Here is a 26,908-nt window from a genome sequence, read left to right as displayed (position 1 = left end):
GGAACAAGTCAACCTCCACAGGTCTGATATACAATCTCTCTCCCTCCCACTCCCAGAAAGCTAAAATGTCCAAAGTCTTCCCATTTCAAGTAGGAGGATAGAAAAAAATATCTGTCCAAGTCAGTTTACCTTTGACCATTTGGTCAATACTCTAGTACCCACCTTGCAGATTCAATGCAAATCTCAAATCTAAGAAAACCAGGCCAACTACAGAAATACTGGAAGCATCCCTTTGACCAGAAGCCAGGCTGGGTGCTCATTTTTTTTGCTTGCTTTCATCCTGTATCCCTAGAGGATCCTCAACCATTGCTCCCGTTATGAACCTCACTTCCTGATGGTTAGTTCTGGCTTGCCCTCCACCCATTTCTTTTTATATTCAGGGTATGTATGGTAGTAGAGCTCCAAATATTTGGTTTCCTCCTGTCAAACTCAAGAGGCCTATTTTCGCATTTTCTTCTACAGAGGGGGCTTCTTCTCTCTTCTTATCTGTAAAAGGAATAGAATTTAATCTGAAAATCAGGGTCATAAACGTAAGAGTAGGTATGGGCACTCAAAGTTATGTGAAGGAACCCAACACTCAACATATTAAAACAAGATTTTAACATTTTATTTTTTATTGATAAAAAGTCGAAACATACTTAAATCACCTTGCTGTTAAGCTTGTATATGCCAAAGTTGGCTCCCTTTGGGGGAGATTCCTTTATTTAACTCCGGGTTGACAATCTGCTTTGTCTACAGCGGTAATGAGACGTTTTATTTTGGGTCCAAGTAATTGGCAAAGCTTGTCCTTTCCATTTCATTTTTTGAAAGTAATTTCTATACCCAACTTGGGGCTCAAACTCACAACCCCAAGGTCAAGAGTTGCATGCTCTACTGACTGAGCCACCCAGGTGTCCCTGTCCTTTTCATTTTAAAACTTCACCACCCATAGGACACAAAACTAGAGGATAATGTCAACCTGTTAGGTATATATAGTGTCATACTGTGTGTCTCGATATATACACGTGCTTTGAGAAAGGATGGAAAAAACATAACGTTTAACCTTTTTTTTTTTTTTTTGGTATTTACTAAATTATCTACCCTGAAAATGTGCTACTTACATAAAAAAGGAGAAATTAAACTGTGTATCTATCCACACTAACATTCTAAAAACCGATTATATAACGTCTAAATTTCTCATTTGCTTTATAAAGTCCCCTACCATATCCTTACTTTCTCTACACCCACATACAACCATTTCTGGACAAGTTTGATGTTCTCTGTCCACACTATTCCAGCTTTTTGATCATTACATAATCTCTTATGTTCCTCTCAAATCAATTTATTTCATAACTTCTGGAGACCCTTGTTCAAAATATCACCAATGATTAACCTCATCTTTAATGAGTACCCACAGATTATACATAATTGTTCCTTTATCCAATTATATGATTGTTTGTAGGTTGTTGAATGTACACACCTCTTATTCCCTAAGCATAAAAGATTTAGCTCTTTTGTGAAAAATATTCAAGGATTACTTTCTTCAAAAGATCACCAAGCCAAACATTTGGCCATATTTTTATTTACTACATATACTATAAACATATACAATACATGCTACAAAAAAACATTTTTTTTTAAAATTTAACTGTCAAGAAAGTGTATAGTGTTATAATACAATGGCACATGTTCATATTTTATTTCAAATTGGTTTGCTGACCACCCATTTCAAACCATTAATAGTGAAATGTTACTTAAGGATAATTAAAAATTATCTATTTGCATTATTAACAATAAACAATTCCAACAAATTAATAAGAATTAACCACGTCAAATATTAGTATCCAAAAACTGGGCTTTTGCAGAAATGATTATATAAAATATAGCAGCCAATTACAGTTTACTTGCTCTGTGACAATGTACATATGCACTTGAATAGGATTCTAGCATTTGCTTTTGGAAGATACTTTTTAGAAGTCCTTTGATTTAAGGTCTAACAACTGACACACCCAGCCAAATCCAACCCAACAGTTCATATAATGGCTTCAGACAACTGATCAAACTGATCATTGAGAAATTCTTATGATTTGGGTAGAGTTGAATGTTCCACTAATATTACATATGATGAAAAGAGACATATCCAAGCCAATATCAAAGTCAAAGGCAAAAGAAAATACAAACATTCAAATCAGTTTATGACAAGGTTTTTCTACAAGTATTTTAGATGTCATACTTTCAGGAAAACAAGATTTAATTTAATGCGTATTTGGATTTGGATTTTACAGTATCTATGCTCTAACTGAAAATTTAAGAGTAGTCAGATGGAATTAAGTCTAGTATTGCAAATATGTTCATTTAACATTATTGAGCACCCACTACGTGCATTGCACTGTGCTAACTTTTAAAAGTTGAGTATTAATATATTTATCAAGCATTACCTTAGTGTGAGGTAAAAATAAATTAGCGTCAACTCATTAGTTTGCTTGTGGTATGTAATCCTGTGTCAGCTGGCTTCCCTGTGCCGTATGAGCTTCTGCACACCCCTCATTCACTCACACAAACATCTGCACACCGACTATGCCAGGCATTGTGCTAGTCACTGGGATACCATGATTTGGTATAGTTCAAAGAATGCATATTAATCATTAACCTATGTAGAAACAATGAGAAAGATACATTACTTTTCTAAAATGAGGCCCAAAGCAAAATATAAGGTGTTTCTATGGGTCATACCACACCATAGACCAGTAAGTGCCTTTCTAGACTGGGAACTAACTTTTAAGGTTTCATATTGTAGTCTAAATAGCCTAGATCATTTTTGGTCTCAGAAGTCAATTCTTTGGAGCACCTGACCCCACATAAACCTTCCATACTTGAAAGGATTTGTAAACTAAACTGGAACACAAAGAAAAAGAGCCAAAAATGAAGGCAGTTGATAACGTAATGCACTTCAAGCACTATTCTGGCCATGTAAAATGAATACTACATAATTCATGATTGGTTCAAATGTTTTTAAAAGCGCTAACCCTACCCCAAACTCATGTAATTTTAATCTGACTTGTATACAAGTTGCACATAAAGCAAAGGGCAGAATTTGGCCCTACAACCCTCTATGGAATATTCTAAGTGATTGGTCCTTCCACTCCAAGCAAGTAGAAGCTAAGAATTTCAGAGAGTTCCCTAATAGGATACTGGCACTCAGAAGAAATGGCCCTACTGGATCCCATTAGCCAGGAGTCTGTTTAGTTGTGGTAGCAGTGTGAACCTATGACCCCTTGAGGGAAGGCAGAAAGCTGGGAGTTTGGGTGTCCACTCAGTGAATCCAATACTGGCTTAAAGCTATGCACTGAATAAAGTGCTCTGCACATCCTGCTTGTCATCTGGAATGAAAAATACTTTTCTCAAGAATGAACCTATTTGTAGGTTTAGGGGAAAAGAATGACAAGGATTTAAAGAATCCCAAGAAAAAGTATGAAGCATTGACTAGGAAGGAAGACAAATGCCTCTAGTAGTGTCCTCAGAAATCTCAGGATCTGAACTGTCAGAATGAGTCACACAGTGGTCATGTTCTATAAATGAAAAAGCAATCCCACTGGGTACTTCCTATTCACACGGTGCAATATTACTTCATGGGGGTGGAAGGGAACAGTCTATTGCCATTTGCTAGCATGGTTTCAAAATGAAAACAAAACCATTGAGTAAATCAGGGTAAGCAGTGTCCAATAGTCCTCTCCTGTCCATCAGTTTTCCACAGGTTGATCTGCACTACCTGAGGGAAAGGAGGCAAAATACCCATCCCTTCTGATACACTCAGGCATGGCTGCTATCGCTTAAAATTGCCAATTCAGAAGTTAACACACGAGCCCTCCAGTTTCGTACCCTGAATATGGTAAATGAGACTAGAGATGGAGTAGTTCAGTCTAAAAAAGATCACAGGTAACAGAATGCTTATATAAACTAGACTGCTTTGACGTCTGTAAGAAAATCGTATAGATGACAATTGGAAAAAAAAAAAAAAGATTGTTCCCATCTGTCAGCAAAACTGTTGAGCTATACTCAGCTGAAGTCCTCATCAGGATTCTGTTGATCCAGCAGACGGACATGTGTGAATGGGAAGTGACCTCGTTTGCCATTACACTCCCCTTCCCACTGACCACTCACATTAATCTTCGTAACCTTTACCAGCTCACCGACCTGCAGGAGGAGAATAAGGAAAGCGCTTTATTTCCAGTTATGAATGCAAACTGAAAAACTCCATTCTCTGGTTAGGCATACCCTGCCCACGTGATTGCTCTAGGGCTGACATTATAGAAATGGCTATTTGCTGCCTCCCAAGCCCCAGCCACCAGACTGATTACTTGTGGTTAGTGCAGGCAGAAGGAAGAAGTGATTTTAGCAGTGCAGAAAAACACAGAGTACAGAAAATAGAAAGGGCCCTAAAAAATGACACTTTTTGGAAATTTTAATCATCTCTGGAAGAAAAATCCCAACCAGAATGAGCCGGTATTCTTTTTTCTGGTACCCACTGCCCTTAGATTCCTGCTTGCCCCCCAGGCCATGGCCTAGGAGGAGAGATCCCCCACCCCTACTGGCATACAAGCAGCAGCACAATCCCTCAACCCACTGGTGTATACATATCACTACCTACTAGTGCTTGCAGAGAAGATAATCATGGAAATCAACTTCATCTGGTCCCAGAAAATGAAGTGTTCTATCACCTTCCTATCAAGGCAAGGCTTTTCCCACTTGGGCAGGTATAGGCCAAAACTCCAAATTCCATCAGCTCCCTGCAAAGTCCCCATCTTCTTCATCAAGCTCTACTTGGCAGGCCACTGCCTGCCAGCTCTCCACCCCCACCTTACCATGTACTAACAGACCTTGTTGCTCCTTCAATGCCACTTGGTACCTATTCATTAAGGAGACATTACGTTTTCGTTTCTGTTATGAAAAACCTTACTTTGCAACATCAACTATAAAGTTTTGACAATCTAGGATATACGTCTATTCTCCTATAAAACTTAAGACAAAATCAGTCTGATGAATGGATTCATCCTGTGGCAAAATATTGAACAAATGGTGAGATCAGGCCCCATATGACACTGGACTAAAGAGTTCTGAGCATACAAGAAGTTTCTAAGCATAACTGTTCATTTGGTTTTATTAAGTTAATAGCTACTATTTACTGAACTTTCATTAAGTACTGTAGAGGATTTTTTTTTTTTTAAGTAAGCTCCAAGATCCAACATGGGGTTTGAACTCACAACCCTGAGATCAAGTATCACATGCTCTACTGACTGAGCCAGCCAGGCACCCCTACTGTACAAAATATTTTATATACACTATTTTGTAGTCCTTATAATAACCTTGTAAAACAGGAATTTTTCATTTTATAGATGATAAAACTGAGGTTCAGAGCAATTACAGGATATACCTAAGGTCACATAGCCAGGAGCAGGGCTGGGATTTGAGCCCAGAAGTATTGGCTCCAAAGCCAATTAATTTATGCTCTTTCTACCATAGCAGGAACTTTCAAATTATGCTCCCACGACCTTCAGGATTCCCTAAGAATGTCTGTAGGTCAACCACTTGCTTAAGTGAACTCCTGTTTAGGACCAGAGCCTTCTGCAAAACCAGCTTGATCTTACAGAAGAACAGATTGTCTACTGGTCTGTCTATAATTTCCTGAAGAACTATCTGAGAACTACAGAGGCCTAAGGTGGTTGTGGGGACCATAGGGTGCAGAAAAAAGGAAGACAGAAACTAGAGAATATCTGAGAAAAAGGGATAAAATATAAGGGTGAGAAAAGGCAGCAGTGTAGTCTGCTGATGTTGTAAAGATTGAGGCTGATGGTTTAAGGGCAGAAGAAAAGATGCTGCACGTCCATTCTTGCATCCACATGCACAATGCAGTCCCTACAAGGCTGCTAGCATCAGGGTTCTTTATTCCAAGCAATCTTTGAATTCAAAGTTCCTGATGTCCAAGCAAGCCAACCATGACAAGTCAAGATGTTCCTATAGCCCCCAATCACACCACTAGCCTCTTGCTATGCTAAGGTCAATTATATCGAGTGTAGGACTTCTTTTCCCCATCTTAGTATTTATTTGTATTTTCTACTAAAACACTCATGTTGTGCTAAGTGCTATTCTGGTAGCTAGACATAGGATAATAGACCTTAGGGGATGTGTACACTCATGTCAAAAGTCTAAATTGCCACTCACATTAAGTTCCCCTCCAGATGGGGACAAGGGGCCAGTTTGAGAAGTTGGTTTGACAGGGTGCCCGGCTGGCTCAGTCAGTAGAGCATGTGACTATTGATCTCGGGGTAGTGAATTCAAGCCCCATGTTGGGTGAAGCGCTTACTTGGCATTGGGGGGTGGGGGGAAGCTAGTTTGACAATATCTAACACCCCTAACAGCTGTCATATCTGAATCCATCATTTTACTGATATTAAAAACCCACAAGAGACATGAGGAAACATTCTGGAGTGTTGGAAATGTTTTATACTTTCATGTGGGTGGTTATCACATAGGTGAATACACATGTAAAACTCCAAGCTGTATACTCAGGATCAGTACCTTTTACCAAATGATTTCATATATTTTTTTCTCCTAACCCCACTCCCTCAAATGATTTCATATTTAAATGAAAAGATGAAAATTTGTTATATTTTACCCGCATTTTCTGGGTTTTTTAGAAGATGGTTCTTCAGGGTATACCCTTAAGTCCACCACTCTACTTGATAGCAAAATCTAGGTTTATTTTATTCATTTGTTTCAAGTTTGTTTATTTTATTTTGAGAGAGAGCAAGTGGGGGAGGGGCAGAGAGAGAAAGAGAGAATCTCAAACAGACCCCATGCTGTCAAGCATGGAGCCCAATGCAGGGCTTGAACCCACAAACCCTGAGATCATGACCTGAGCCAAAACTAAGTCAGATGCTTAACCAACTGAGCCACCCATGCACCCCCAAAATCTAGATTTAAACACTTTTCTCTCAATGTTACATTGTCTTTATTTTTAAGCATTCAACATGCTATCTCAAATCGCATCCCACAGAGCTCTGAGAAGTGAAGGACAGGTTGAAATGTGGACTAGCCCAGCCTCTTGCTTTTATCAGTACCACAGAAACACAACAGCTGCTCCACAAGCAGGACAGAACCTGCTGACCTGCCCTCAGACTCTTCTTCTTTCAGAGGTCAAACGGAGAAACATTGCAAGATGGTACTGGTAGGGGTGAGGGGTGGATTCTGTACAGATTAGACCTTGGGACACACCAGAGCCATCTCTAACGCACATGGTGTCTTGGCTCTACCCTACAGAGGCTCTGGAAAACCACACCATATTCTGAAATCCAAAACCTTTTTTTTATAGTTGATCAGGTTCTTGGCAGAGAGGTCCAAACATCAGGGAGTGAAACAAAGGCTATGGCACAACTCTAAAACAATTCTAACATTTTTTTTTAAATTCTGATTTAAGTGGATAAAAGAGAAAAATTGTAAGCAGTCAATTGGGCTAATTAACCTGTCCAAAGTGGCCTTTAAGTACAAGTACTTCGAGGAAGATCTTATCAAATTAAATAACCCTTTGTACCCTATGGAGTTTTTCTACTGCAATATTCAAAGCCCATGGGGATTCCTAGGGTCAAGAAAAGGCAAACCCCAAGGGCAAAACGACTATCCTTAGATCACATGAGGCCCTAGTACTTCCGTAGTCTGGAAGAATAGGTGGCTGTCAAGCCTGGAGGATGCAGGCTGGGGGAGCTCAGAAGGTGCCAGGGCAGTCTGAAAACACGGGCTACGCTAAGTGCAGTTCTTCCTCCAAATCAGAAACAACACGAGAATTCACGTTTCTCCTCCTGTTAGGCAACAACTCACTAAAGCAGGATTTCCAAGGCCACGCCAAGGAGGATGAGGGGGACGGATATGGGTTCAGGCTTGGCATGCTAGTCCAAAGACAAAGAAAGCAAAACAGAGTACTTGCTCCAGAATTGCTATAATCTTAAGATACAAAGGAATGTACTAATCAGTAAGTGCAGTAATAACTGTGTTCTAACACTACTGATTTCAAAATTCAAGTTATAGATGGAAAAAACCCTAATATGCCTATCAATAAGAAAGACTTTATAAAGGATTTGAAACACGAGACAGTTAACCTTTCTTTTTATGAGGCAGACTTCATCACCACCCTGTAAAGGAGAGACAGTGATGATTCTTTCACTGAGGTACTGTTCTATTGTCCAGTCAGTTCTCCTGATCCTAGGTCATGAACTTAGACACAAGCCTGCAAGTAAATCATGGCATCATCTATAAAGAGGACTGAATGTGGTTACTTCAGTGTTTTCACTCCTAGGGAATTTGATGAATACTGGTTTCTTCCCTAGCTCTGTGTAGTTCCCAAGGTAAATCACAATTTTGGTACACATGAGTCAGATCTACAATTGGTCCAGGAGCAAATGACTACCCAATCGATATTCACCAGTGAGTTTCCATTATAGTGAGAAAAATACTGGAACCCAATTAGCATTAATTTTTGGTACTCGCTAAATAGAGGAGACATCAGGGAACTGTGTGATCTCCTTCCTTTGCTGGTGTAACTCCAGGTGACTACTTTTCTAGTTTCGGTCCCTACTATCTAACAGGAAAGGCATCAACAATCACCAGTGTTCCTTTGATGCTGACTTGCTGTAGGATTCCAGTGAGATCTGACAGAAAACACATACAAATTCATATAAATAGAACCAGAGAAAAGTACGTACAAAGATGGAATACAGAGGCCTTGTCTTCAAACATTTTTGAACACACCAAGAACACATTTAGTAAATACTTCCAGATTTGGCTGGAGGAGAACAAAAGTTAAGAAAACGACAGCAATCTAAGACAGGGGTCAGCAAGCTACGGTCCATGAGCCAAATCCAGCTTGCTCCCTGTTTCTGTAAACAGTTCTCTCAGAACACAGCAAACTCATCTGTTGTTTTGTCTATGGCTGCTTTCTTGCTACAATGACAGTTGAGTGGTTGTGACAGAAAGCGTATGGTCTGAAAAGCCCTTTACTGAAAAAGTTTGCAGATCTCTGATCTAAGGGAATAGGTAATATTTAGGGTACATCTACAGTCTTGCAAATCAATGGAAACAACTGCAGACAGTTCGGCCTTAAAGATTCATTCACTTGCCTCAGAGATGGACTGAAATTGCCATGGGCTATATTGGTAGAAAGTGGCAGGTCTTTGAGATTTAACTGGTAGGCTTCTGGATGAAAAGAAAAAGCATCTCAACAAATCCTGGAAAATAGGTCTCATCCTAATTCTAGTCCAAGTCAGAACAGATCTTCTCTAGCTCCACAGCCAATACTACCTAAAACTAAGTTCCCTATCCCCCTGGTACAAGCTGGGGAGGTAACCACATATACTAGATACATTTTAGCTAAATGTAAAGAATTTTTTTTTTTCTTTTTTCTTTTTAAAGTTTATTTATTTTGAGGGGGAGAGGGAAGAGGTGCAGAGAGACAGGGAAAGAAAGACAGGAAGAGAGAGAATCCCAAGCAGGCTCTGTGCTGTCAGCTTGATCCTATAAACTATAAGATCATGACCTGACCAGAAATTAAGAATCAGATGCTTAACTGACTGAGCCACCCAGGCGCTCCTCTTCTTTTCTCTCCCTTAAGGATTCTATTTTTAAGTAATCTCTAGACCCAACGTGGGGCTCAAACTCACAACTCCAAGATAAAGAGCTTCATGTTCAACCAACTCAGCCAGCCAGGACCCCCATGGATTTTCTAAAAACCAACACAATGGACTAGACCTAAGGTTCCCAAACTGTAGTGTCAGAGAGAGGCTCTGCAGCAAATTCAGAGGGTGCCGCGACACAGTTAAAGTTTTGAGGGAAACAGCAATACTTGACATTATGCCATGTGAACTACTAGCTCAAGGCAGCTGACAATTTCTACACTAGACTGCACAACATTCCTTTCAAAGATGTCATCTCTTTGCAAAACCAGGTGGCAGCAAGCTACAATAAAAAACAAGCACCTCATGAAATAAGTGTGGAACAAGAAACAAGAATGGCAGTGTTCTAAATGATCTCAAGGTTTGGAAACAATATGGCATCTAATAGATGTACACGTCTTTTTTTTTTTTTTTTTGATTTCTTTTTTTAATGTTCTTACTTAGTTTTGAGAGAGAGAGTGAGAAAGAGAATGAGCAAGGGAGGGGCAGAGAGAGAGGGAGGCAGAGAGAGGATCTGAAGTAGGCTCTGCACTAACAGACAGCCCAATGCAGGGCTTGAACCCACGAACTGTGAGATAATGACCTGAGCCAAAGTTGGATGCTTAAGTGATTGAGCCACCCAGGTACCCCTAGATGTACATGTCTTAATAGTTAAGTAATTGCAGTTATTTGAGATTAAAATTAAAATATTGTTTTTTTGGGGAGCCTGGGTGGCTCAACTGGTTAAGTGTTCGACTCTTGGTTTCAGCTCAGGTCATGACCTCACGGTTTGTGAGTTCAAGCCCCACATCAGGCTCCAGGCTGACGGTGCAGACCGTGCTTGGGATTCTCTCTCTCCATCTCTCTCTGCCCTTCCCCCGCTCTCTCTCTCAAAAATAAACTTAAAATTTTTTTTCTTAAATATTTTCTTTCCACTATGTTTATTATTTTTCAAATGGGTACTAAGTTATTAGGATATAAAATTTTAACCTATCTACTAAAGAAATGCAACTGTCATGTATTTCTTTTGGCCTGGGACACTGTGAAATGTTACTGAGACACTATAGGTGCTACGAACCAAGAAAGTTTGGAACCTCTGGACTATACTTCTGTGTTGACAGCAAGTTCCCCAAAAGTAGAGATATCCAAGCAGATGTTTAAAAAATCACCTGTGAAGATACCAGAAGATCTGCCTTTAATGTCTGAGAGGCTAGATTAGTTTACCTCCAAAAGTCTTTTCCAACTGAGATTCTATGAGCTGAAATAAAGGTAATGTCCAAGAAGAATGGAAAGAAGAGGAAAAGTAGACATCTGTCTCAATAAGCAATACAGAAATCTGTAATTACAATTCCAGGAAAAGACAAACCAAACTGACACAGCAAGAACCTGCCACTCGTGTTCTTACACTTTCCGATCTCAATTTTTTTTTTTCTAACACAGGGAAAGTTTAAAAACTTAGGTTTCAGGGCGCCTGGGTGGCTCAGTCGGTTGGGCGGCTGACTTCGGCTCAGGTCATGATCTCGCGGTCCGTGAGTTCGAGCCCCGCGTCGGGCTCTGTGCTGACAGCTCAGAGCCTGGAGCCTGTTTCAGATTCTGTGTCTCCCTCTCTCTGACCCTCCCCCGTTCATGCTCTGTCTCTCTCTGTCTCAAAAATAAATAAACGTAAAAAAAAAATTAAAAAAAAATAATAATAAAATAAAAACAAATAAAAAACTTAGGTTTCATAGAGTTCCACATGGGGAGATAGAGTTGGTGTAGCCACTAATGCATATAATCTGGGACCCAAAGCACATTTACTCCTTTCCTATCTGTGCCCTGAGGAACAGGTCCAAGTCTAAGAATACCTGAGAAGCTCCTTGATTACTCTCAAGTCTTATCATCTATCAAAGGCAAAATGCCAGGTTGAATCAGAGAATGAAAGTTATGTGATTAGTACATTTAAAGATAATTTGATTATTTTCGACAGTCTATAGAGGCATCAAATTAACTTTAACATCTGCAATTCACAAAATAAGAATCATCCTATTCCAGCTCCCAAGGAACCATTACACAAAAATCTAAGAACAAAAATTAAAGGTGCCACTGCACTACCCTAATGTTATTTCCAGTATCTCTCCTTTAAAACACTCTGCATATTTGTATGTTTAAAATCTCAGGAGCTCCAGAATGGAACAGAAGGTATCTGATTTAGTTATATTCCCCCCAGATATGACCAACTGACCCACAGAACTATAGTGGGCAGAGGAATACCCTTACTTTGGTGGTTAGCTGGAATCAATCCCTACTTTCCAAAGCCTTCAACCTTACTAGAGAAATCTGGTGCATAGCAAAAGAGAAAATATCTAATAATTTTCCAGTTGAGGACTGTGGTCAGAATAAATGTACTACTGCAGAAAAATTCCATCTTTAAGGTGAGGGCAGGTGGTTTGTGAACGCTGTTTTTTAAATTTATGTTTTTAAGTACAGAAATCCTTTCTTCAAAGAAAATCTTAGAGAGATCCAAATATGTAACACAGTTAAAAACAGTTGTTTTGGTTGAAGCCAGAGCCCTGCATCCTTCGATTCCCCCTCTCACTACGTACCTCTTGGGACTCTTATGACACTGAGAAGCAGTCTGAACACTGCTGGTCTAGGGGCGCCTGGGTGGCTCAGTCAGTTAAGTGTCCAACTTTGGCTCAGGTTATGATCTCGCAGTGCGTGAGTTCAAGGCCCACATCCAGCTCTGTGCTGACAGCTCAGAGCCTAGAGTCTGCTTCAGATTGTGTCTCCCTCTCTCTCTGCACCTCCCCCACTCACGTTCTGTCTCTCTCAAAAATAAATAAACATTAAAAAAAATTTATGAAGGGGCGCCTGGGTGACTCAGTTAATTGAGCATCTGACTTTGGCTCAGGTCATGATCTTGCAGTCTGTGAGTTTGAGGCTCATGTCAGGCTCTGTGCTGACAGCTCAGAGCCTGGAGCCTGCTTCAGATTCTGTGTCTCCTATTCTCTCTGCCCCTCCCCCTGCTCGCTCTCTCTTAAACATAAACAAACTTAAAAAAAAACTTATGAAGACTGCTGGTCTAATACAGTATCTCTAGGGCCCTACCAATTCTAAAATGCAAGGATTCTAATTTATCAATTTCAAGTTAAATGTAAAACTGCACTAAAATGTACCTCACTGGTCTACAGATCTTGATTTCTAGTGGGTCATATATATAGCAATGAATGTTTTACTTTATTTTGTTTTTATTAAACCAGAATGCTAAGGTCAGAACACCACAGCCTCCTACCCTTATCTCCCAGCCTCACCTCAATAGGGACAAGGCATCAGCTTATAAAAAACTAGACATGGGAAAGGAGAACTGTAGACAACTGTCTATGATACAGCTGTACTGTACTGAGAGCACAACTATCCTTGCATACAGTACAAGTGAGGATATGCTGTCAGTGAAATCACACAAAACCTACATTGAGAAGGGCAGTGGCACTGTTAAAAAACAAAAAGAATCAGAGATTAGATTGGGCATGGTAGAAAAGGTACCACATGAGATCTGGGTTCATTATAGCTCTACCTCCAATTAGTCTGAACAATCCAATCTGTCTAAACATCAGTTCTTTTTATATAACAGATAAAGATATCTAAGGTCCTTTCCAGCTCTAAAATTGTATGATGCTAAACTGACACTGTGTTTTTAAGCACATGAGGTATTTTGAAGCTATTACTGTGGGGTATTGAACTTGAAAGAGGCCATCTTCGGCAATCAATATATGTGGCTTAAAACCAGTATCTGACCAAAAAACAAAACTTACTGAAATCAGACATTATTTTCTTTCCTTTTTTTTTTTCATAAATTATTTTCTACTTAGTTATTCACAAGATTTGTGTTTCATAGTAGGGAGAGCAACTCAACCACTTTGAGCACTAAAATCTCTTAGTCAAGGCAGGCATCATTAAAAACAATTCTCTTGGGGAGCCTGGGTGGCTCAGTTGGCTAAGCGTCCAATTCTTGATTTCAGCTCAGGTCATGATCTCATGGTTCAGGGCTCAAGCCCCACATTGGGCTCTGAGCTGACAGCACAGGGCCTGCTTGGGATTTTCTCACTCCCTTCTCTCGCTCTCTGCCTCTCCCCCACTGTCATTCTAACAAAATTAAAAAAAACAACAACACTTCATTAAAAAGAAATCTCTTTCAAGAAAGGAAATGCAGGGGCACCTGGGTGGCTCAGTAGGTAGAGGGTCTGACTATTGATTTTGGCTCAGGTCATGACCCCAGGGTAGTGGGATCAAGCTCTGCATCAGGCTCCATACCAAGCATGGAGCCTGCTTAAAAGTCTCTCTCTCTCTCCCTCTCCCTCTCCCTCTCTCTCTCTCTCTCAAATGAATGAATGAATGGAAATGCAAGAGCGCCTGGCTGGCTTAGTCAGTAGAGCATGTGACTCTTGGTCTTGGGGTTGTGAGTTTGAGCCCCGTGTTGGGTACTAAGATTACTTTAAAGAAAAAAAAAAAAAAAAAAAGGAAATGCAAATGGAAACAAAAGTACTGTGATAATTATTCTTTCCAGGGTCTTGGCTGGCTTGTTTCATGAATGCTATTTTCATACTCCAGCCCAGTGCTAACAAGGTCTGCAGTAAATGTCAAGAGTTACATCTGTCATGTATGTGCCCAGCATCATGCTGTATGTCCAGACTCAAAGTGGGAAAAAGTGGTGTGCCCTAGATAACACACATTCGTTTCTCGCCAAAGCAGAAACACAATACTTTTAACTCACAGCACAATCTCAAAAAACAAGCACTTTAAAAATACATTTTTCAGTAAAATCTGTATGACTCAGCTAACCCTCTTTGCATTCACTATTCAGAATGTAAAAGAAAAATTTCAAATCCAGTATGATCAGAGACTGATTCAAATAAAACCTAGCTTATTCTATAGGCTAACACTTCTAAGCAGCTCTTACTCCTCAGTGTATGAACATAACCCAAAGAAAACAGCATTTAGAGATTTCAGTTTATAAGAACACACTTTGGCCCCTTCTCTGCTAGTCAGTACTCACATAACTTCAGTCTGTGCTTATGAAAGGTAGCTCCTTGCTTAAATTCACATTCTATCGTAAGCTCTGAAAGACAGGAGAGCATACCACTTTTGTACAAGCTTTTACACTAAACCACTAGCTCTGCATAACTCAGAAAGGCAGGGAGACAAAGCTATGAGTGCTAAAGAGAGGAATAAAAGAATAAACACAATGCAACGGTTGGCCAGAGGAGATGGGCTACCAAGATTAACTATTCACCAGTAAAAGGCAAGAATTTATTCCTCAGGAGGAACTGGCTTCCCGCCCGTCAAAGGTACCGAACAACAAAAGCCAAGTAAACCTGCTGCTCCTTGGAGTGTATGCTTTTAGGTACATATCTCTTCTCCCCTGTACTATGCTACACTGTTCCTCCTGAATTCTTACTTTATGAACACAATCAGTCAATGCTAAGGAACCCCATGCCCTCTAAAGTAAAAACATTATGGTTTTGTGGGAAAACTCCATTTAAGTACTTTAATAGAGCCCATCTTATTATTTTCAACACCGATAAACAGAAAGAATCAGATTAGAATGCAGATGAGAAAAAAATATTTTAGGTTAATTCCTGTGAATTTAGGCGGAGTTAAAGAGGTCAAAGTATGTTTAGTAGATCAATAAGAACATTCAGTTATACAATTTTAAGCTTACTCATTTCAAAATAGGTTTTCTACAAAAAAAGAGAAAACCCAACATTAAATGCCAAAATCAGTACTTAATGATTCGACATCTACAACATCACAATGCTGGTGCTTGTATTCAGCATTCCTATAAAGCTCTAAGAGGTCTGAAAGGGAGACCCTGTAGCAGATCTCTTCTTTCTACATTTTGCACATTATGTACCTCCAAAGCCAAGGCTGTCTTGTCGTAGGCATTAGGGACTCGCTTCTGGATTACCCTGGCATAAATGGGCCCATTCTGGAGGTTAGGGAGCGGAGTGTTGACGCTGGGTTGGGCATAGGGCCCAGGCTCCGGCCCACCCAGTGGCTGTGGGTGGGAACCCTCCTGGTTACCTCCAATCAGAGCCGATACTGAGGCGGAGGCAGGTCTATACTTCTCGACGTAAGGGACTGGAATCATCCCCCTCTTGCCTTCGCTGTCCTCCGCATTCCACCACTGCTCTTCAGGCTTATCCCGGATTCTCAGGATGTCTCCTTTCTTAAAGGGAAGATCTTCTTCATCATTCCCATTAAAGTCAAAGAGGGCTCGCACATACTCAGCCTCCTCCTGCCTGAGAATCACTCCACTACCCTGCCTGGATTTGGAAACTGGTTCTATCAACGTTGTAGTGTCCAAATAATGTATTTTGTAGAATTCCAGTAAAGCAGGCAATGAATCAAACTCTTGATCTCCTATTCGGAGTCTGGAGGGGCTCACCCCTGGAAAAAAAAGCAGAGCAGGCTATTATTTAAAGATGTATTACACAGGATATGAAATGCAGATTTTAAGCATTTCCCAAACACATTTAGTCAGTAATCAGAAAAAAAAAAATAAAGTCTAGAAAAGATAATCCCATCTCCTTATGGTAAACTGAAATACTCTGTAGCTAAAACATACCCTCAAAAGATGCCCAGCACCACCTGAAGCAGAAAAGGAAGGAAGGTCATAAGAGACCAGACCAGTCGGGGCATACTCTCATACTGGATAAAAGACAAAGCAACATGGAGACTTTGTTCATTTTCCCAAAATGTTCTGTGCTATCCCATTTACAGAGTAGCATAAGGCTTAACGTTTTGTTAAAATCTTCTTTTCAACCTCAGGAAATGTAGCAACTCTCCTTTTCCACAGGTCTCAGCAGCTTTTCCAAGAAGAGGTGGGGAGAACTTGCTATTTATCTATACCAGGCTCATACATTCCTTCTCTTCACATTTAGAATGTACAATTGCTAAGAAAAGGTTGTTTTTTGGTTTTTTTAAGTGAGCTCTGTGCCCAATGTGGGGCTCAAATTTATGACCCTGAGATCAAGAGTCACATGCTCTACTGACTGAGCCAGCCAGGCAGGCACTATCTCTTTAAAAATTGTTTTTTCATTTAATCTACTTTTTAGAAAGAGAGAGGGAGAGGGAGAGAGAGAGCACGTGCATGTGGGGGGGAAGGGCAGGGAGAGACAAACAGAAAGAGAATCCCATGCAGGCTCCACACTTGGCACAGAGCCTGATGCTGGGCTCGATCCCACAACCCTGGGTTGAGCTGATGCTCAACCAACTGAGCCACCCAGGTACCCCAAGACTATCTTTTTTAATCTATGATTGCTGATTCCAATTTCATTTCTGACAGCCAAAAAAAAAAAAAAAAAAAAAAAAAAAATCTTAATCAGGCAAAAGAATCAAGGAGCCTATAAAAAGAAACTAAAAAGCTGCTTAAAAATCAATTCCTAATGTCTTCATTGAAATAAAACATGCAAACAGTATTGTTCCCTTTGAGGCAAACAGGTCACGAAAAAAAGTAAATAAGGATGCTTGAAAAATTAAAGAAGCATTAAAATTCTCAACCTCTAGGGGTACCTGGCTTGCTCACTCACAGCACATGACTCCTGATCTCAGGATTGTGAGTTCCAGTCCCATGTTGGGTGTAGAAATTACTTAAAATCTTTTAAAAAATAAAAATAAAATTCTCAACCTCTGAGGACATCCTGAGGGTCAAGGAGAAAATGCATTAGGAATCTTTAAAATTCATATGATGCAAAGAGGTGTATGGCCCTAGACATACAGGGCATACTTCAGAATGTATTCCCTCTCAGGGCGCCTGGGTGGCTCAGTCGGTTGGGCTGCCAACTTCGGCTCAGGTCATGATCTCGTGGCCCGTGGGTTCGGCCCCACGTCGGGCTCTGTGCTGACAGCTCAGAGCCTGGAGCCTGCTTCAGACTCTGTGTCTCCCTCTCTCTCTGGCCCTCCCCCATTTGCGCTCTGTCTCTATCTCTCAAGGGTGAATAAATGTTAAAAAAAAAAAAAAAAAAAAAAGAATGTATTCCCTTTATCCTGAGATTCTAGAATTGAATAAATTAACATAGTATCAGTTCAAATGAGAAACAAAGTTTCTAGTAAGGAGCACCTCTAACTTACACTCTGCTAAGTGCCAAAATATCAAATTGTCTTCATTGGATTTTTAACCTTTGGCTTCCTGATAAAGTAATAAATAACTCTATAGAAAACTGGATTTTGTGGAGGTTGGATTTTTTTTTTCAATCAGCCTTAACCTACAGGCACTCAGCATTGAGTTATAACATCCCAGATTTAAAAAAAATTAATGTTCATTCATTTTTGAGGAGAGAGAGACAAGAGTGCCAGCGGGAGGAGGGGCAGAGAGAGAGAGGGAGATACAGATTCTGAAGCAGGCTCCAGGCTGAGCTGTCAGCACAGAGCCCAAAGCAGGGATCAAACTCACGAACTGTGAGATCATGACCTGATCCGAAGTTGGACACTTAACGACAGGTGCCCACAACCTCCCAGATTTTAATATAGATCTGTGTGTATGTGTGTGTCATAAATTTATACAGGTTTTCATAGCCAGGTTGCTATAAAGTTTTATATCTTGCCTTTTCTCATACTATGAAAAACATTTTATTTTATATAATAAAAACTTTCTCTCTTTTCAAGAACATGACTTTTAATAGCTACAAAGCATTCCCCAGGCGCCTGGGTGGCTCAGTCCCTTAAGCTTCTGGCTCTGATCTCAGCTCAGATCTTGATCTGCATCATCACTTCAAGCTCCACATTGGGCTCCATACTGGGCATGGAGCCTTCTTAAAAATAAATAAATTGAGGTGCTTGGGTGGTTCACTCAGTTGGCATCTGATTCTTGATTTCGGCTCAGGTCATGATCTCATGGTTCATTAGTTTGAGCCCTACATTAGGATATGCACTGACAGTGCAGAGCGTGCTTGGGATTCTCCTCTCTTTCTGTCCCTCCCCAGCTCATGCACACACGTGCATTCTCTCTCTGAAAAATAAACACCAAAATAAATCAAATAGGGGTGTCTGGGTGCCTCAGTTGGTTAAGCATCTGACTCTTGGTTTCGGTTCAGGTCATGAACTCACGGTTTGTGGATGGAGCCCTGCATCTGGCTCTGCGCTTAACAGTGCGAAGTCTGCTTAGGATTCTCTCTCTCCCTCTCAGCCCCTCCCCTGCTCACACGCTCCCTCTTTGAAAAGAAACTTTAAATACAGATAATGGAATAAATGCTGATAATGGATTTAAAAAATAAAAATTAAAAAAATGAAGTATTCCCAACTTTTTGCTAGTGAAAATGCTACTACAAGCAATTTTTAAAATTTATTTTCTTTTGAGAGAGACAGAGTGTAAGCAGGGGAGGGGCAGAGAGAGGGAGAGGAAGAATCCCAAGCAGGCTCCTCGTGGTCAGTACTCAGAGCCTGATTCGGGGCTCGAACCCACAAAACAATTGAGATCATGACCTGAGCCAAAACCAAGATTTGGATGCTTAACCAACTGAGCCACCCAGGTGCCCCTATTGTGAGCATTTTTTTTCTTAACTATTAATGAACTTTTTTCTCATTACTTCCTTAGGATAGATTCCTTGAAATGCAATGGCTGGAGCAAAGGGTAAGAACATTAAAGTTTAGGGGTGTCTGGATGGCTCAGTTGGTTAAGCTATCCAATTCTTGATTTCAGCTCAGGTCATGCATGATCTTGTGGTTGTGAGAGCTCCATGTCTGTGGAGCCTGCTTGGGATTCTCTCTCCTTCTCACCCTTGCACACATGTGCTCTCCCTCAAAAAAAAAAAAAAAAGAAAAAAGAAAAAACCATTAAGGTTTATGTTGCCAAATTGCCCTCCAAAAAATCTGTACAATTTTACACTCCCACCAGTGGTTTATGAGTTCCCACTTCCCCCATACTCTTGCCAAAACAGCATTTAAAAAATCACTGCCAGGGGTGCCTGGGTGGCGCAGTCGGTTAAGCGTCCGACTTCAGCCAGGTCACGATCTCGCGGTCCGTGAGTTCGAGCCCCGCGTCGGGCTCTGGGCTGATGGCTCAGAGCCTGGAGCCTGTTTCCGATTCTGTGTCTCCCTCTCTCTCTGCCCCTCCCCCGTTCATGCTCTGTCTCTCTCTGTCCCAAAAATAAATAAACGTTGAAAAAAAAATTAAAAAAAAAAAAATCACTGCCAATTTAATGAGAAACGTGATCTCTTTTTAAATATCATCTTTGATTATTTGGTGTTGTTCAAGTTTACTATTTGTACTTGTTTGGGGAAGGTTACTTGTTCAAGTCTTTTGTTAAGGGAAAATGGTCAATTTCTGCTCTCCACTCCAAGAACACTGGTCCACCATCTAAAAGCCATAGTGATTAATATGGTGAAATAGCAATATTGCGGTAGCTCAGAAGTATAAATTAATTTGCATTCTAAAAGAAATGAGACCCAATTATTCTGTTGTTAGAAATCACTTCTAGAATGACCAGAAAAAGTACATTTAAAATTCAGTACTGAGGAGAAGTGAAGATAAACTTTGGAAGTTAACCTGAAGTCCTCAATACAGAATGAGTTCTGATGAATGAATGCCTTCCCTTTTTACATAAATGAATGAATGAAGAGCTGTAAGCTAAACAAGCTGTAAGCTAAAACAAGTTAATAGCCCACATTCAGTAATGCTGTCTCTCCAACTCAAGATGCTGAAATAGATGTCCAGACCCAGGACTACATATCTATGGAGAACACTTAGCAGGCACAATCATGATAGTTCTGAGTGTTGAACTAGAAAGAGAATTTTGGTTATGAATACACCAGAGCACGGTGGTGCTATATTTTGGAGTTTCTCTTCACTAAAGGGGATCAATGAAGGGGAACTGTTCTTATTTAAGTCTGGTAGGCAGGGAGACACATGGTCATTCTGCCTATCACCACTAGGCTAATTAAGTGATCCTTTAGACCTGCATAACTGTTAAGGACTGGGTCAGTGTGAGCTCCAAGGAAACCTACTTAGCACTGCCTGCTCAAGAAAGCCTTCAGGGCTGAGTGGTAGGGAGAACTCTCACACCAGCAGAGTATCCATGGCTTAGAAAATGGTCCTAATGACACCTGGGGAGGAAAGTTTCCTTGCTCGAGTTTACACAACTACATGCCAAGGTGCAACAGCCAAATGGATTTCACTAGTTGCCTTTTTGGGACAGTGGTTGGAAGATGGTATATACTCAATAAATGTTAGATATTATTAATGAACAAAACTCTGAAGTGAGGTAAAGAAGTAAAATGAAAGTCTGTTCCCAGCTTTGAGAAGCTCACAGCATAACTGGGGATGTAAAGGCGTACAGTGTAACCAAAGCAGTGTATCGCAGGAAGACATTATTTCCCCCCTGCTTCCACTTTTTTTTTTAATTTGTAAATGTTTTATTTTTGAGAGAGAGAGAGAGAGAGAGAGAGAGAGAGAGAGAGCGAGCACACAAGCAGGGGGAGGGGCAGAGAGAGAGGGACACACAGAATTTGAAACCGACTCTAGCCTCTGAGCTGTCAGCAGAGCCCAACCAGGGCTCGAACTCACAACTGCGAGATCATGACCTGAACCAAAGTCGGACGCTTAACTTACTGAGCTATCCAGGCGCCCCACTTCCTGCTTTCACTCTGAAGGGGAGATGTGTTCTTACAAAAAACAGTAGCAACATCAAACTGTGTTCTTAGATACAACAAAATCATGATGAAAGATTTGATCATGCCTGAACATTTCCAAGGCACTCTTTTCACTCTAAAAAGGAAAGTAACCACTCCCTGTTATCCATTGTTATAGTTCCTCCATTACTGTAGTAGCCCAAATAAAATGTGTTTTGTGTTTGTGTTTCTTTGGGGGAAAAGAGTTTAGAAGAACAAATAAGACCACAAAACCAATTCCCTTAGAAAGATCGCTGGGAGAATTCTGAAAGGAAAAACTGGCAGCTCCTCTGCCATAAACATAAAGGTAGGAAGCTGTTCATTTCTTCTTCAATTGCTACATGGTGTGAAGTGGGCCCACTATGACTTCTTTCTTGGCTTGGCTTGGCAACCCCAGCAGTCACAGAAATATAAGCAAAACACCAAGGGAAATCTCAGATATTCCTTACTCATAAATTTTTTTCTCTTCTAATGACACTATAATAATACCACAAGAAGAATGCCTGTTTTTGTGTACTGCTGAAGCAATCAGATTATATAGACTATCAAGTTTCATCGATCCAAACTCCAGAGGAAGGGAAGGGAAGGGAAGGGAAGAGAACAAAGGTAAGTCTCAGATAAGCCCAAACCTCATTACAGCTGTGTGTTCTGATTCCTTTTCCCTAGTCCATCTCCTTCCAACCACAAAGAGCCAAAGGCAGGAAATAGAAGGGCGGGAAAGGAAGGAGATACAGTCAGTCTAGAGAAAAGAACCAATGACAAGGTTCTCATTGCTGGAGCTTGGAAAACCTCACTGATTTGTTCTACCTAAACCTGCGCTGGTATTCTGAACATGCAGTTATGAACACACACGTTCAGAAATCACAATCCATGCAAGCAATTAGATATTCTTTTGGTTTCTGTACATGCTCAACTCATTACTTCTAAGCATTTTAGCCCTTGGGTTACATCAGTTTTTACAACACGACTCCCTGAAGGTTATATGGACACCCAAGAGCTCTGTGGGCTATGGCAGGCAAGGTCACTTCTGACGTGGGTACCACCTCAGCAGCTCCATTATCATCCTCTCCTTGATCTCACAGCACTTCCTTTTTCCCTTTCCCTTTCCTTAATTCCCACTCCTTCTCTTCTGCTTATGGTATTTATAGAAATTGCTTACACACACCCCACCACCTGTCTAATACAAAGGGATAAAAAGGCTGCTGACTTCCATCTGAGAAGGTTTCCTAAAGAGGTATCAAATGTCTGGTCTCCTAAGCAAACAGAACTTTCTAAAAATGGTAGCTATTAGCTATCAGCCTGGTACTTTGCAGACTCAGACTGATTGGGTTTGATGAATTCTGGCTCTGCCATTTACTAGCTGTATGAGCTGTTATTTAACTTCTCATGGGGCCAAACACCTACTTTATTCTAACAAAGTTCCTAAAAGTAGCTGGTACCTTACAGGTGCTTAATAAAAAGCAAATTCAGCTTAATACCCTGCCCAAACTTCTGAATTCCTTTAGAAATTTCCAATTAATCCCAAACCCAAAGTCCACTATACTGTTTCCCAGAAAATGTTCTACAGAATCTCAAATGCTTCTCAAAAAGTCTTGTGGTCAAATATGTTTGAAAAACCCAGTATCCAATACCTACTAATTTCACATAAGCATAGTAAAGGCTTAGAGAAGTCCTCTAGTAAATAAACCTACTTCCTTTTACCATGGAATCCTTTTCTTGTAAAACGTGGAAGTAACTCACTGAAGAACTTCCCCCCAGAACCACTGGATGGATGGATGCTCTGTAACTGACGAATAAAACCTGAGGACCAGGTTTCAGGACCGCAAAGACCAGGTAAACAAATGAAACATAGATGGTGGATGAACAAAAAAAGGAGCAGTGGGTGATGAGCAGTCCCACAAGATCTCTAAAGTGGCTTAGTGCAACACCACGTTGAAGAGGCAGCACAAACAATAACCACCTTAGCTTCTGCCCCTCCCCCCTCAAAAGGAGGCAAGCTTTTATGCTCCCTTCATCCACTAGAGCAACAGGTAGAAGGCTCTGAGTTAAGCAGGTAACAACAGGTGTCTTCTTTATTTCCACGTCCTGGATCCAAGGTCCTTTTCACACTTCTTGATGCACCCCATTCCCCTCCACCCAGGCACCTGCCAGTGTCCACCAATCCACACTGTGCCTACCTGTGAGCCTCTCAAAGCTGACAGTTTTCAATTTGGCTTCAAGTCCTGCTCTCCCAACCTCATAAGACTAATATATCTAATACTTACTGAGTACTTACCATACGCTGGCCCCATTCACAAGTATTTAATATACTAAACTCATTTAATCCTCACAACATAGTGAGGTGTCATACTCTATGAGGTATTACTATTTCCCCCTTCTTTACAGATGGGGAAACAGACAGAAGTTAAAGAACTTGCCCAAAGTTATATAAGTAGTAAGTGGCAGGTAAGAAAGATTCAAATCCAAGCTCCAGAGCTCAAACTTATAACTACTCTCCCAGGTCACACTTACTCAGTTTTGTTGACTGTCTACTGATCAAGGTCTAGTAATACCTCATTGTCTGAAGAAGAAACGTGTGAATCAGTGATTGCAAAGCCTTCCCAAGAGGTCAACCTTGAAGTCTAACCTGACCAGGTATGACCAGCAGACCTGACCAAACCTTGCCTTATGGCCCTGAGGCATAAGGCAGGTTGCTCCCAGACTACGGCAGCCTATGGAGGCTGAACAGCTAAGTTAAACATAGGTTCACGGGAAAAGGTTGAGAATACCTGTTCCATCCTATCCCTATGACTCTAAACACTAAGCCATTCTATACAATTTCTACCTATGTATTATGTCCAGAAAATATGGTATATAATCCTACGTAAAAAGCTCATTTTTCATGTTCAAATTACCAAATAAGGATTTTTAAAGCTTCATCATTGACTTTTAGATGGCAGACGTGTATTATCTAAATGCTAAAGCTAGTTTCTTCTTGTCATCCTTTCCTTTTGGTCTTTAAATAGAACCTGTAACCCCAAGACAGAGACAGAAGTGTTGAATCCTCTATGTGCATGGTTGAGATCTTAAAAGGAAAGAGAAAGAAGTACAGTATAATAATGTAAGCTCTCTGGTCAGAATTCGAAGGTTCAAATTCTGGCTCAGTCATTTACGAGTTATGTGACCTTGGGCAAATTACTGAATCTTTAACTCTGTTTCCTCAGCTATAAAATGGAAAAAAAAAAATTTTTTTTGTTAAAATGAAAACACTTTAATAAATAGAAATCATAGTACTTTCTCCTCAGATTGTTATAGACAGAGAATGAAATAAAGCACAGAAAGTACTCAGCAAAGTACTTGGCATAGAATAACCAGTCAATAAATGTTAGCTAATACCGTGCATGCTTTTCTAAAACTCAAGAATTCCTGTGTAGTTTCAAAAGAAAATAGCTTGATGGGGGAGGGGGAGAACAAAGATTAAGTAATCTTTATAAAGACAGCAACTCAATCAATTGCTCTACGTGGAAAAAGTGGGCACGTTACCAGAAACAAGAATTACCACAATGCCCATGAATGTTCCACACCCCATCTACAAACCTTGGCAATCTTCACCTTCTCTCTTGGGACAAGCATGTGAACTCGTATCTGTTATGACAAGGTGGAGCTCAATATCAAGGTAAGTGCAGAGATACAAAGTCGTAACACCAAGGTGTGGAGAAAGCTCAAACTAACAAACCTTCCTGCTGCCATTCCCAAATTTTGCAAAACAGATACACAAACAAAAAGGTTGAAAATTAAGCTTTGGAGACAGTTTGACATCATATTACTGCATTGTAATGCAAAAACCTAGATACCAAGAAGGTGGTAAAAGGTAGAATATATCTGGTTTAGGGCAAATTTATGTTACATCAATATTCCTGTCTCATGTTATGCTATTAAACCAAAGAGACTGAGAAGGACTTAGGCATTGGTATGTGTTAGCAACAAAGAGACGGACTATCCTATCTCCCCATTTCTGGCCAGAGTGAATAAATCTAAATTAGGACTACCTAATTTGCAAGTCTGCAAAGCCTGGCTCAGGAGCTTCCTAATTCACTGAGACTGGCCCAGAGCTTGCCTCAACTGGTCAGGAGGAAACTGCTTCAATTTGGGAACAATGAGAAAGACAAAGCCTCTCCGTGCTGTGACACAGATGATGGTAAGAGGATAGTAACCTCAGAATTACTCTGCACCTCACAAATCTCAAGTACTGAGTGCATAAATCTCGTTAACATTCTCCAAAGACATTGATAAGACAGTCCCGTCTCAATGATCCTTGCTAAGGAAAACCTAGGTCACAGCCCCCAAGTCACTGAGAAAGGAGAGGCCCTGACTTACAAGACTGACAATGTTTAAGTCCAATGAAATTGCAAGGTCCATTCACTTTGAAGGAAAAGATGGTTTCCACTGGCTTATTTCCTGGGGGGAGGGGGGGCAATGTCCTCCCCCAAATACCTTGAAAACTAGAACCCGTAATTGCGGAGAACAGTCTCTGGACGCTAAGATCTCTCGGACACTATCAGCTGGGCATCAACTTGTTCTGGGCTGATCACAGAGGGCTTACTTCTATCACCAAGGCACTTAGCTCACCACCTTCGTCCTCTGTGGGGGAAGAGGGCAGTAAAAGTATTTTGGAAAAATGCCCAAGAAAGGAAAAAGCTGACCGGTTTCCTGAGGGTGTCTCCATCCCTCCCGGCTAGTATGCGGTGACTTCCTACCAAAGGCCAGCAGGGGAGAATAGCTCTCCAAACCAAACCCGGCTCTCTAACACTACAGGAAATGTTTCAAGCCTAAAAAGCCACTTGTAGGATTATCGGATTCATTCTGGGAACCGGTGCCAAGTGATGCCCCCGCAGTGCCAACATCCCCCTCAGCTCTTTGTCCCCACGTTGCCCGGCCCTGCCCTTGTGCCTGGCCCCGCCGCTAGCCCCACCCTGGGGCCGAAGCAGTTCCCCTTCCCCCGGGCTGTCCTCCCAAGTCACACCCAGAGGCCTGGGTCAGCGGCTCCTCCTCTCCCCACCCCCCAACACACGCCCGCTAGTCGGTGGGAACGAGCCCGGGCACCAGGCTGCCCCCCTGCCATGGTCGCTCCAGCCCTCTGCCCGTGTCCCTCGTGGAGGTCAGCTCGCGAGGAGCAGCCAGCCAGGCTGGGGAGTTCCGCGGCCCTCACCCCCGCCCCGGGCCTCCCGTCCCGTCTGTCCTCACCGGGCGGAGGCTGGGCGGGCGACGGTGGCACGGGCGGGCGCGGGCCGCTGCTGTTGATGATGTAGTGGGAGACGCGCGAGTTCTCGGAGACGCTGAGCACATAGTCCCCGGGGCTGGTGCTCGAGTCCCGCACCAGAAACACCCCGTGCCGCTGGCCCTGCAACAGCGCCACCGCCTCCTGCCGGCTCAGCCGCCCCCAGTACCAGCTACTCCGCTCCTCCGAGTCGAAGTTGCCCGCCATGGCCGCCTCCGCGCCTATACGCTGGGCCGCCGCCGCCGCCGCGCGCGCCCCTCTTGCCCCGGCGCCCGCCGCCCAGCGGACCGGCTCCGGTCTCAGCCTCACAGCAGCGCCTGAAATGGCGGCG

The 26,908-nt window shown here is 41.6% G+C and overlaps 1 protein-coding gene across 2 annotated transcripts; it reads right to left on the bottom strand.

The window, feature by feature from the left end:
• Positions 1–1,043: 1,043 nt before the first annotated feature.
• CRK (CRK proto-oncogene, adaptor protein) lies at positions 1,044–26,908 on the bottom strand. 2 transcript variants are annotated; one of them, XM_030294981.2, is made up of 3 exons: positions 26,544–26,908; positions 15,738–16,103; positions 1,044–4,173 (listed from the first exon to the last, which is right to left on the bottom strand). In XM_030294981.2, exons 1-3 carry the CDS (start codon positions 26,782–26,784, stop codon positions 4,166–4,168), a joined length of 615 nt encoding a protein of 204 aa, XP_030150841.1. In that variant the 5' UTR covers positions 26,785–26,908; the 3' UTR covers positions 1,044–4,165. The 2 variants fall into 2 exon arrangements, with proteins under 2 accessions (XP_030150841.1, XP_030150839.1); XM_030294979.1 differs by having other exon boundaries at positions 15,568–16,103; positions 26,544–26,907.

Source organism: Lynx canadensis, chromosome E1, assembly GCF_007474595.2.
Source record: "Lynx canadensis isolate LIC74 chromosome E1, mLynCan4.pri.v2, whole genome shotgun sequence".
NCBI classification, from domain to species: domain Eukaryota; kingdom Metazoa; phylum Chordata; class Mammalia; order Carnivora; family Felidae; genus Lynx; species Lynx canadensis.
The sequence above is the reverse complement of the archived record's forward strand: the minus strand, read 5'-3'. Positions and strand labels throughout refer to the sequence as shown.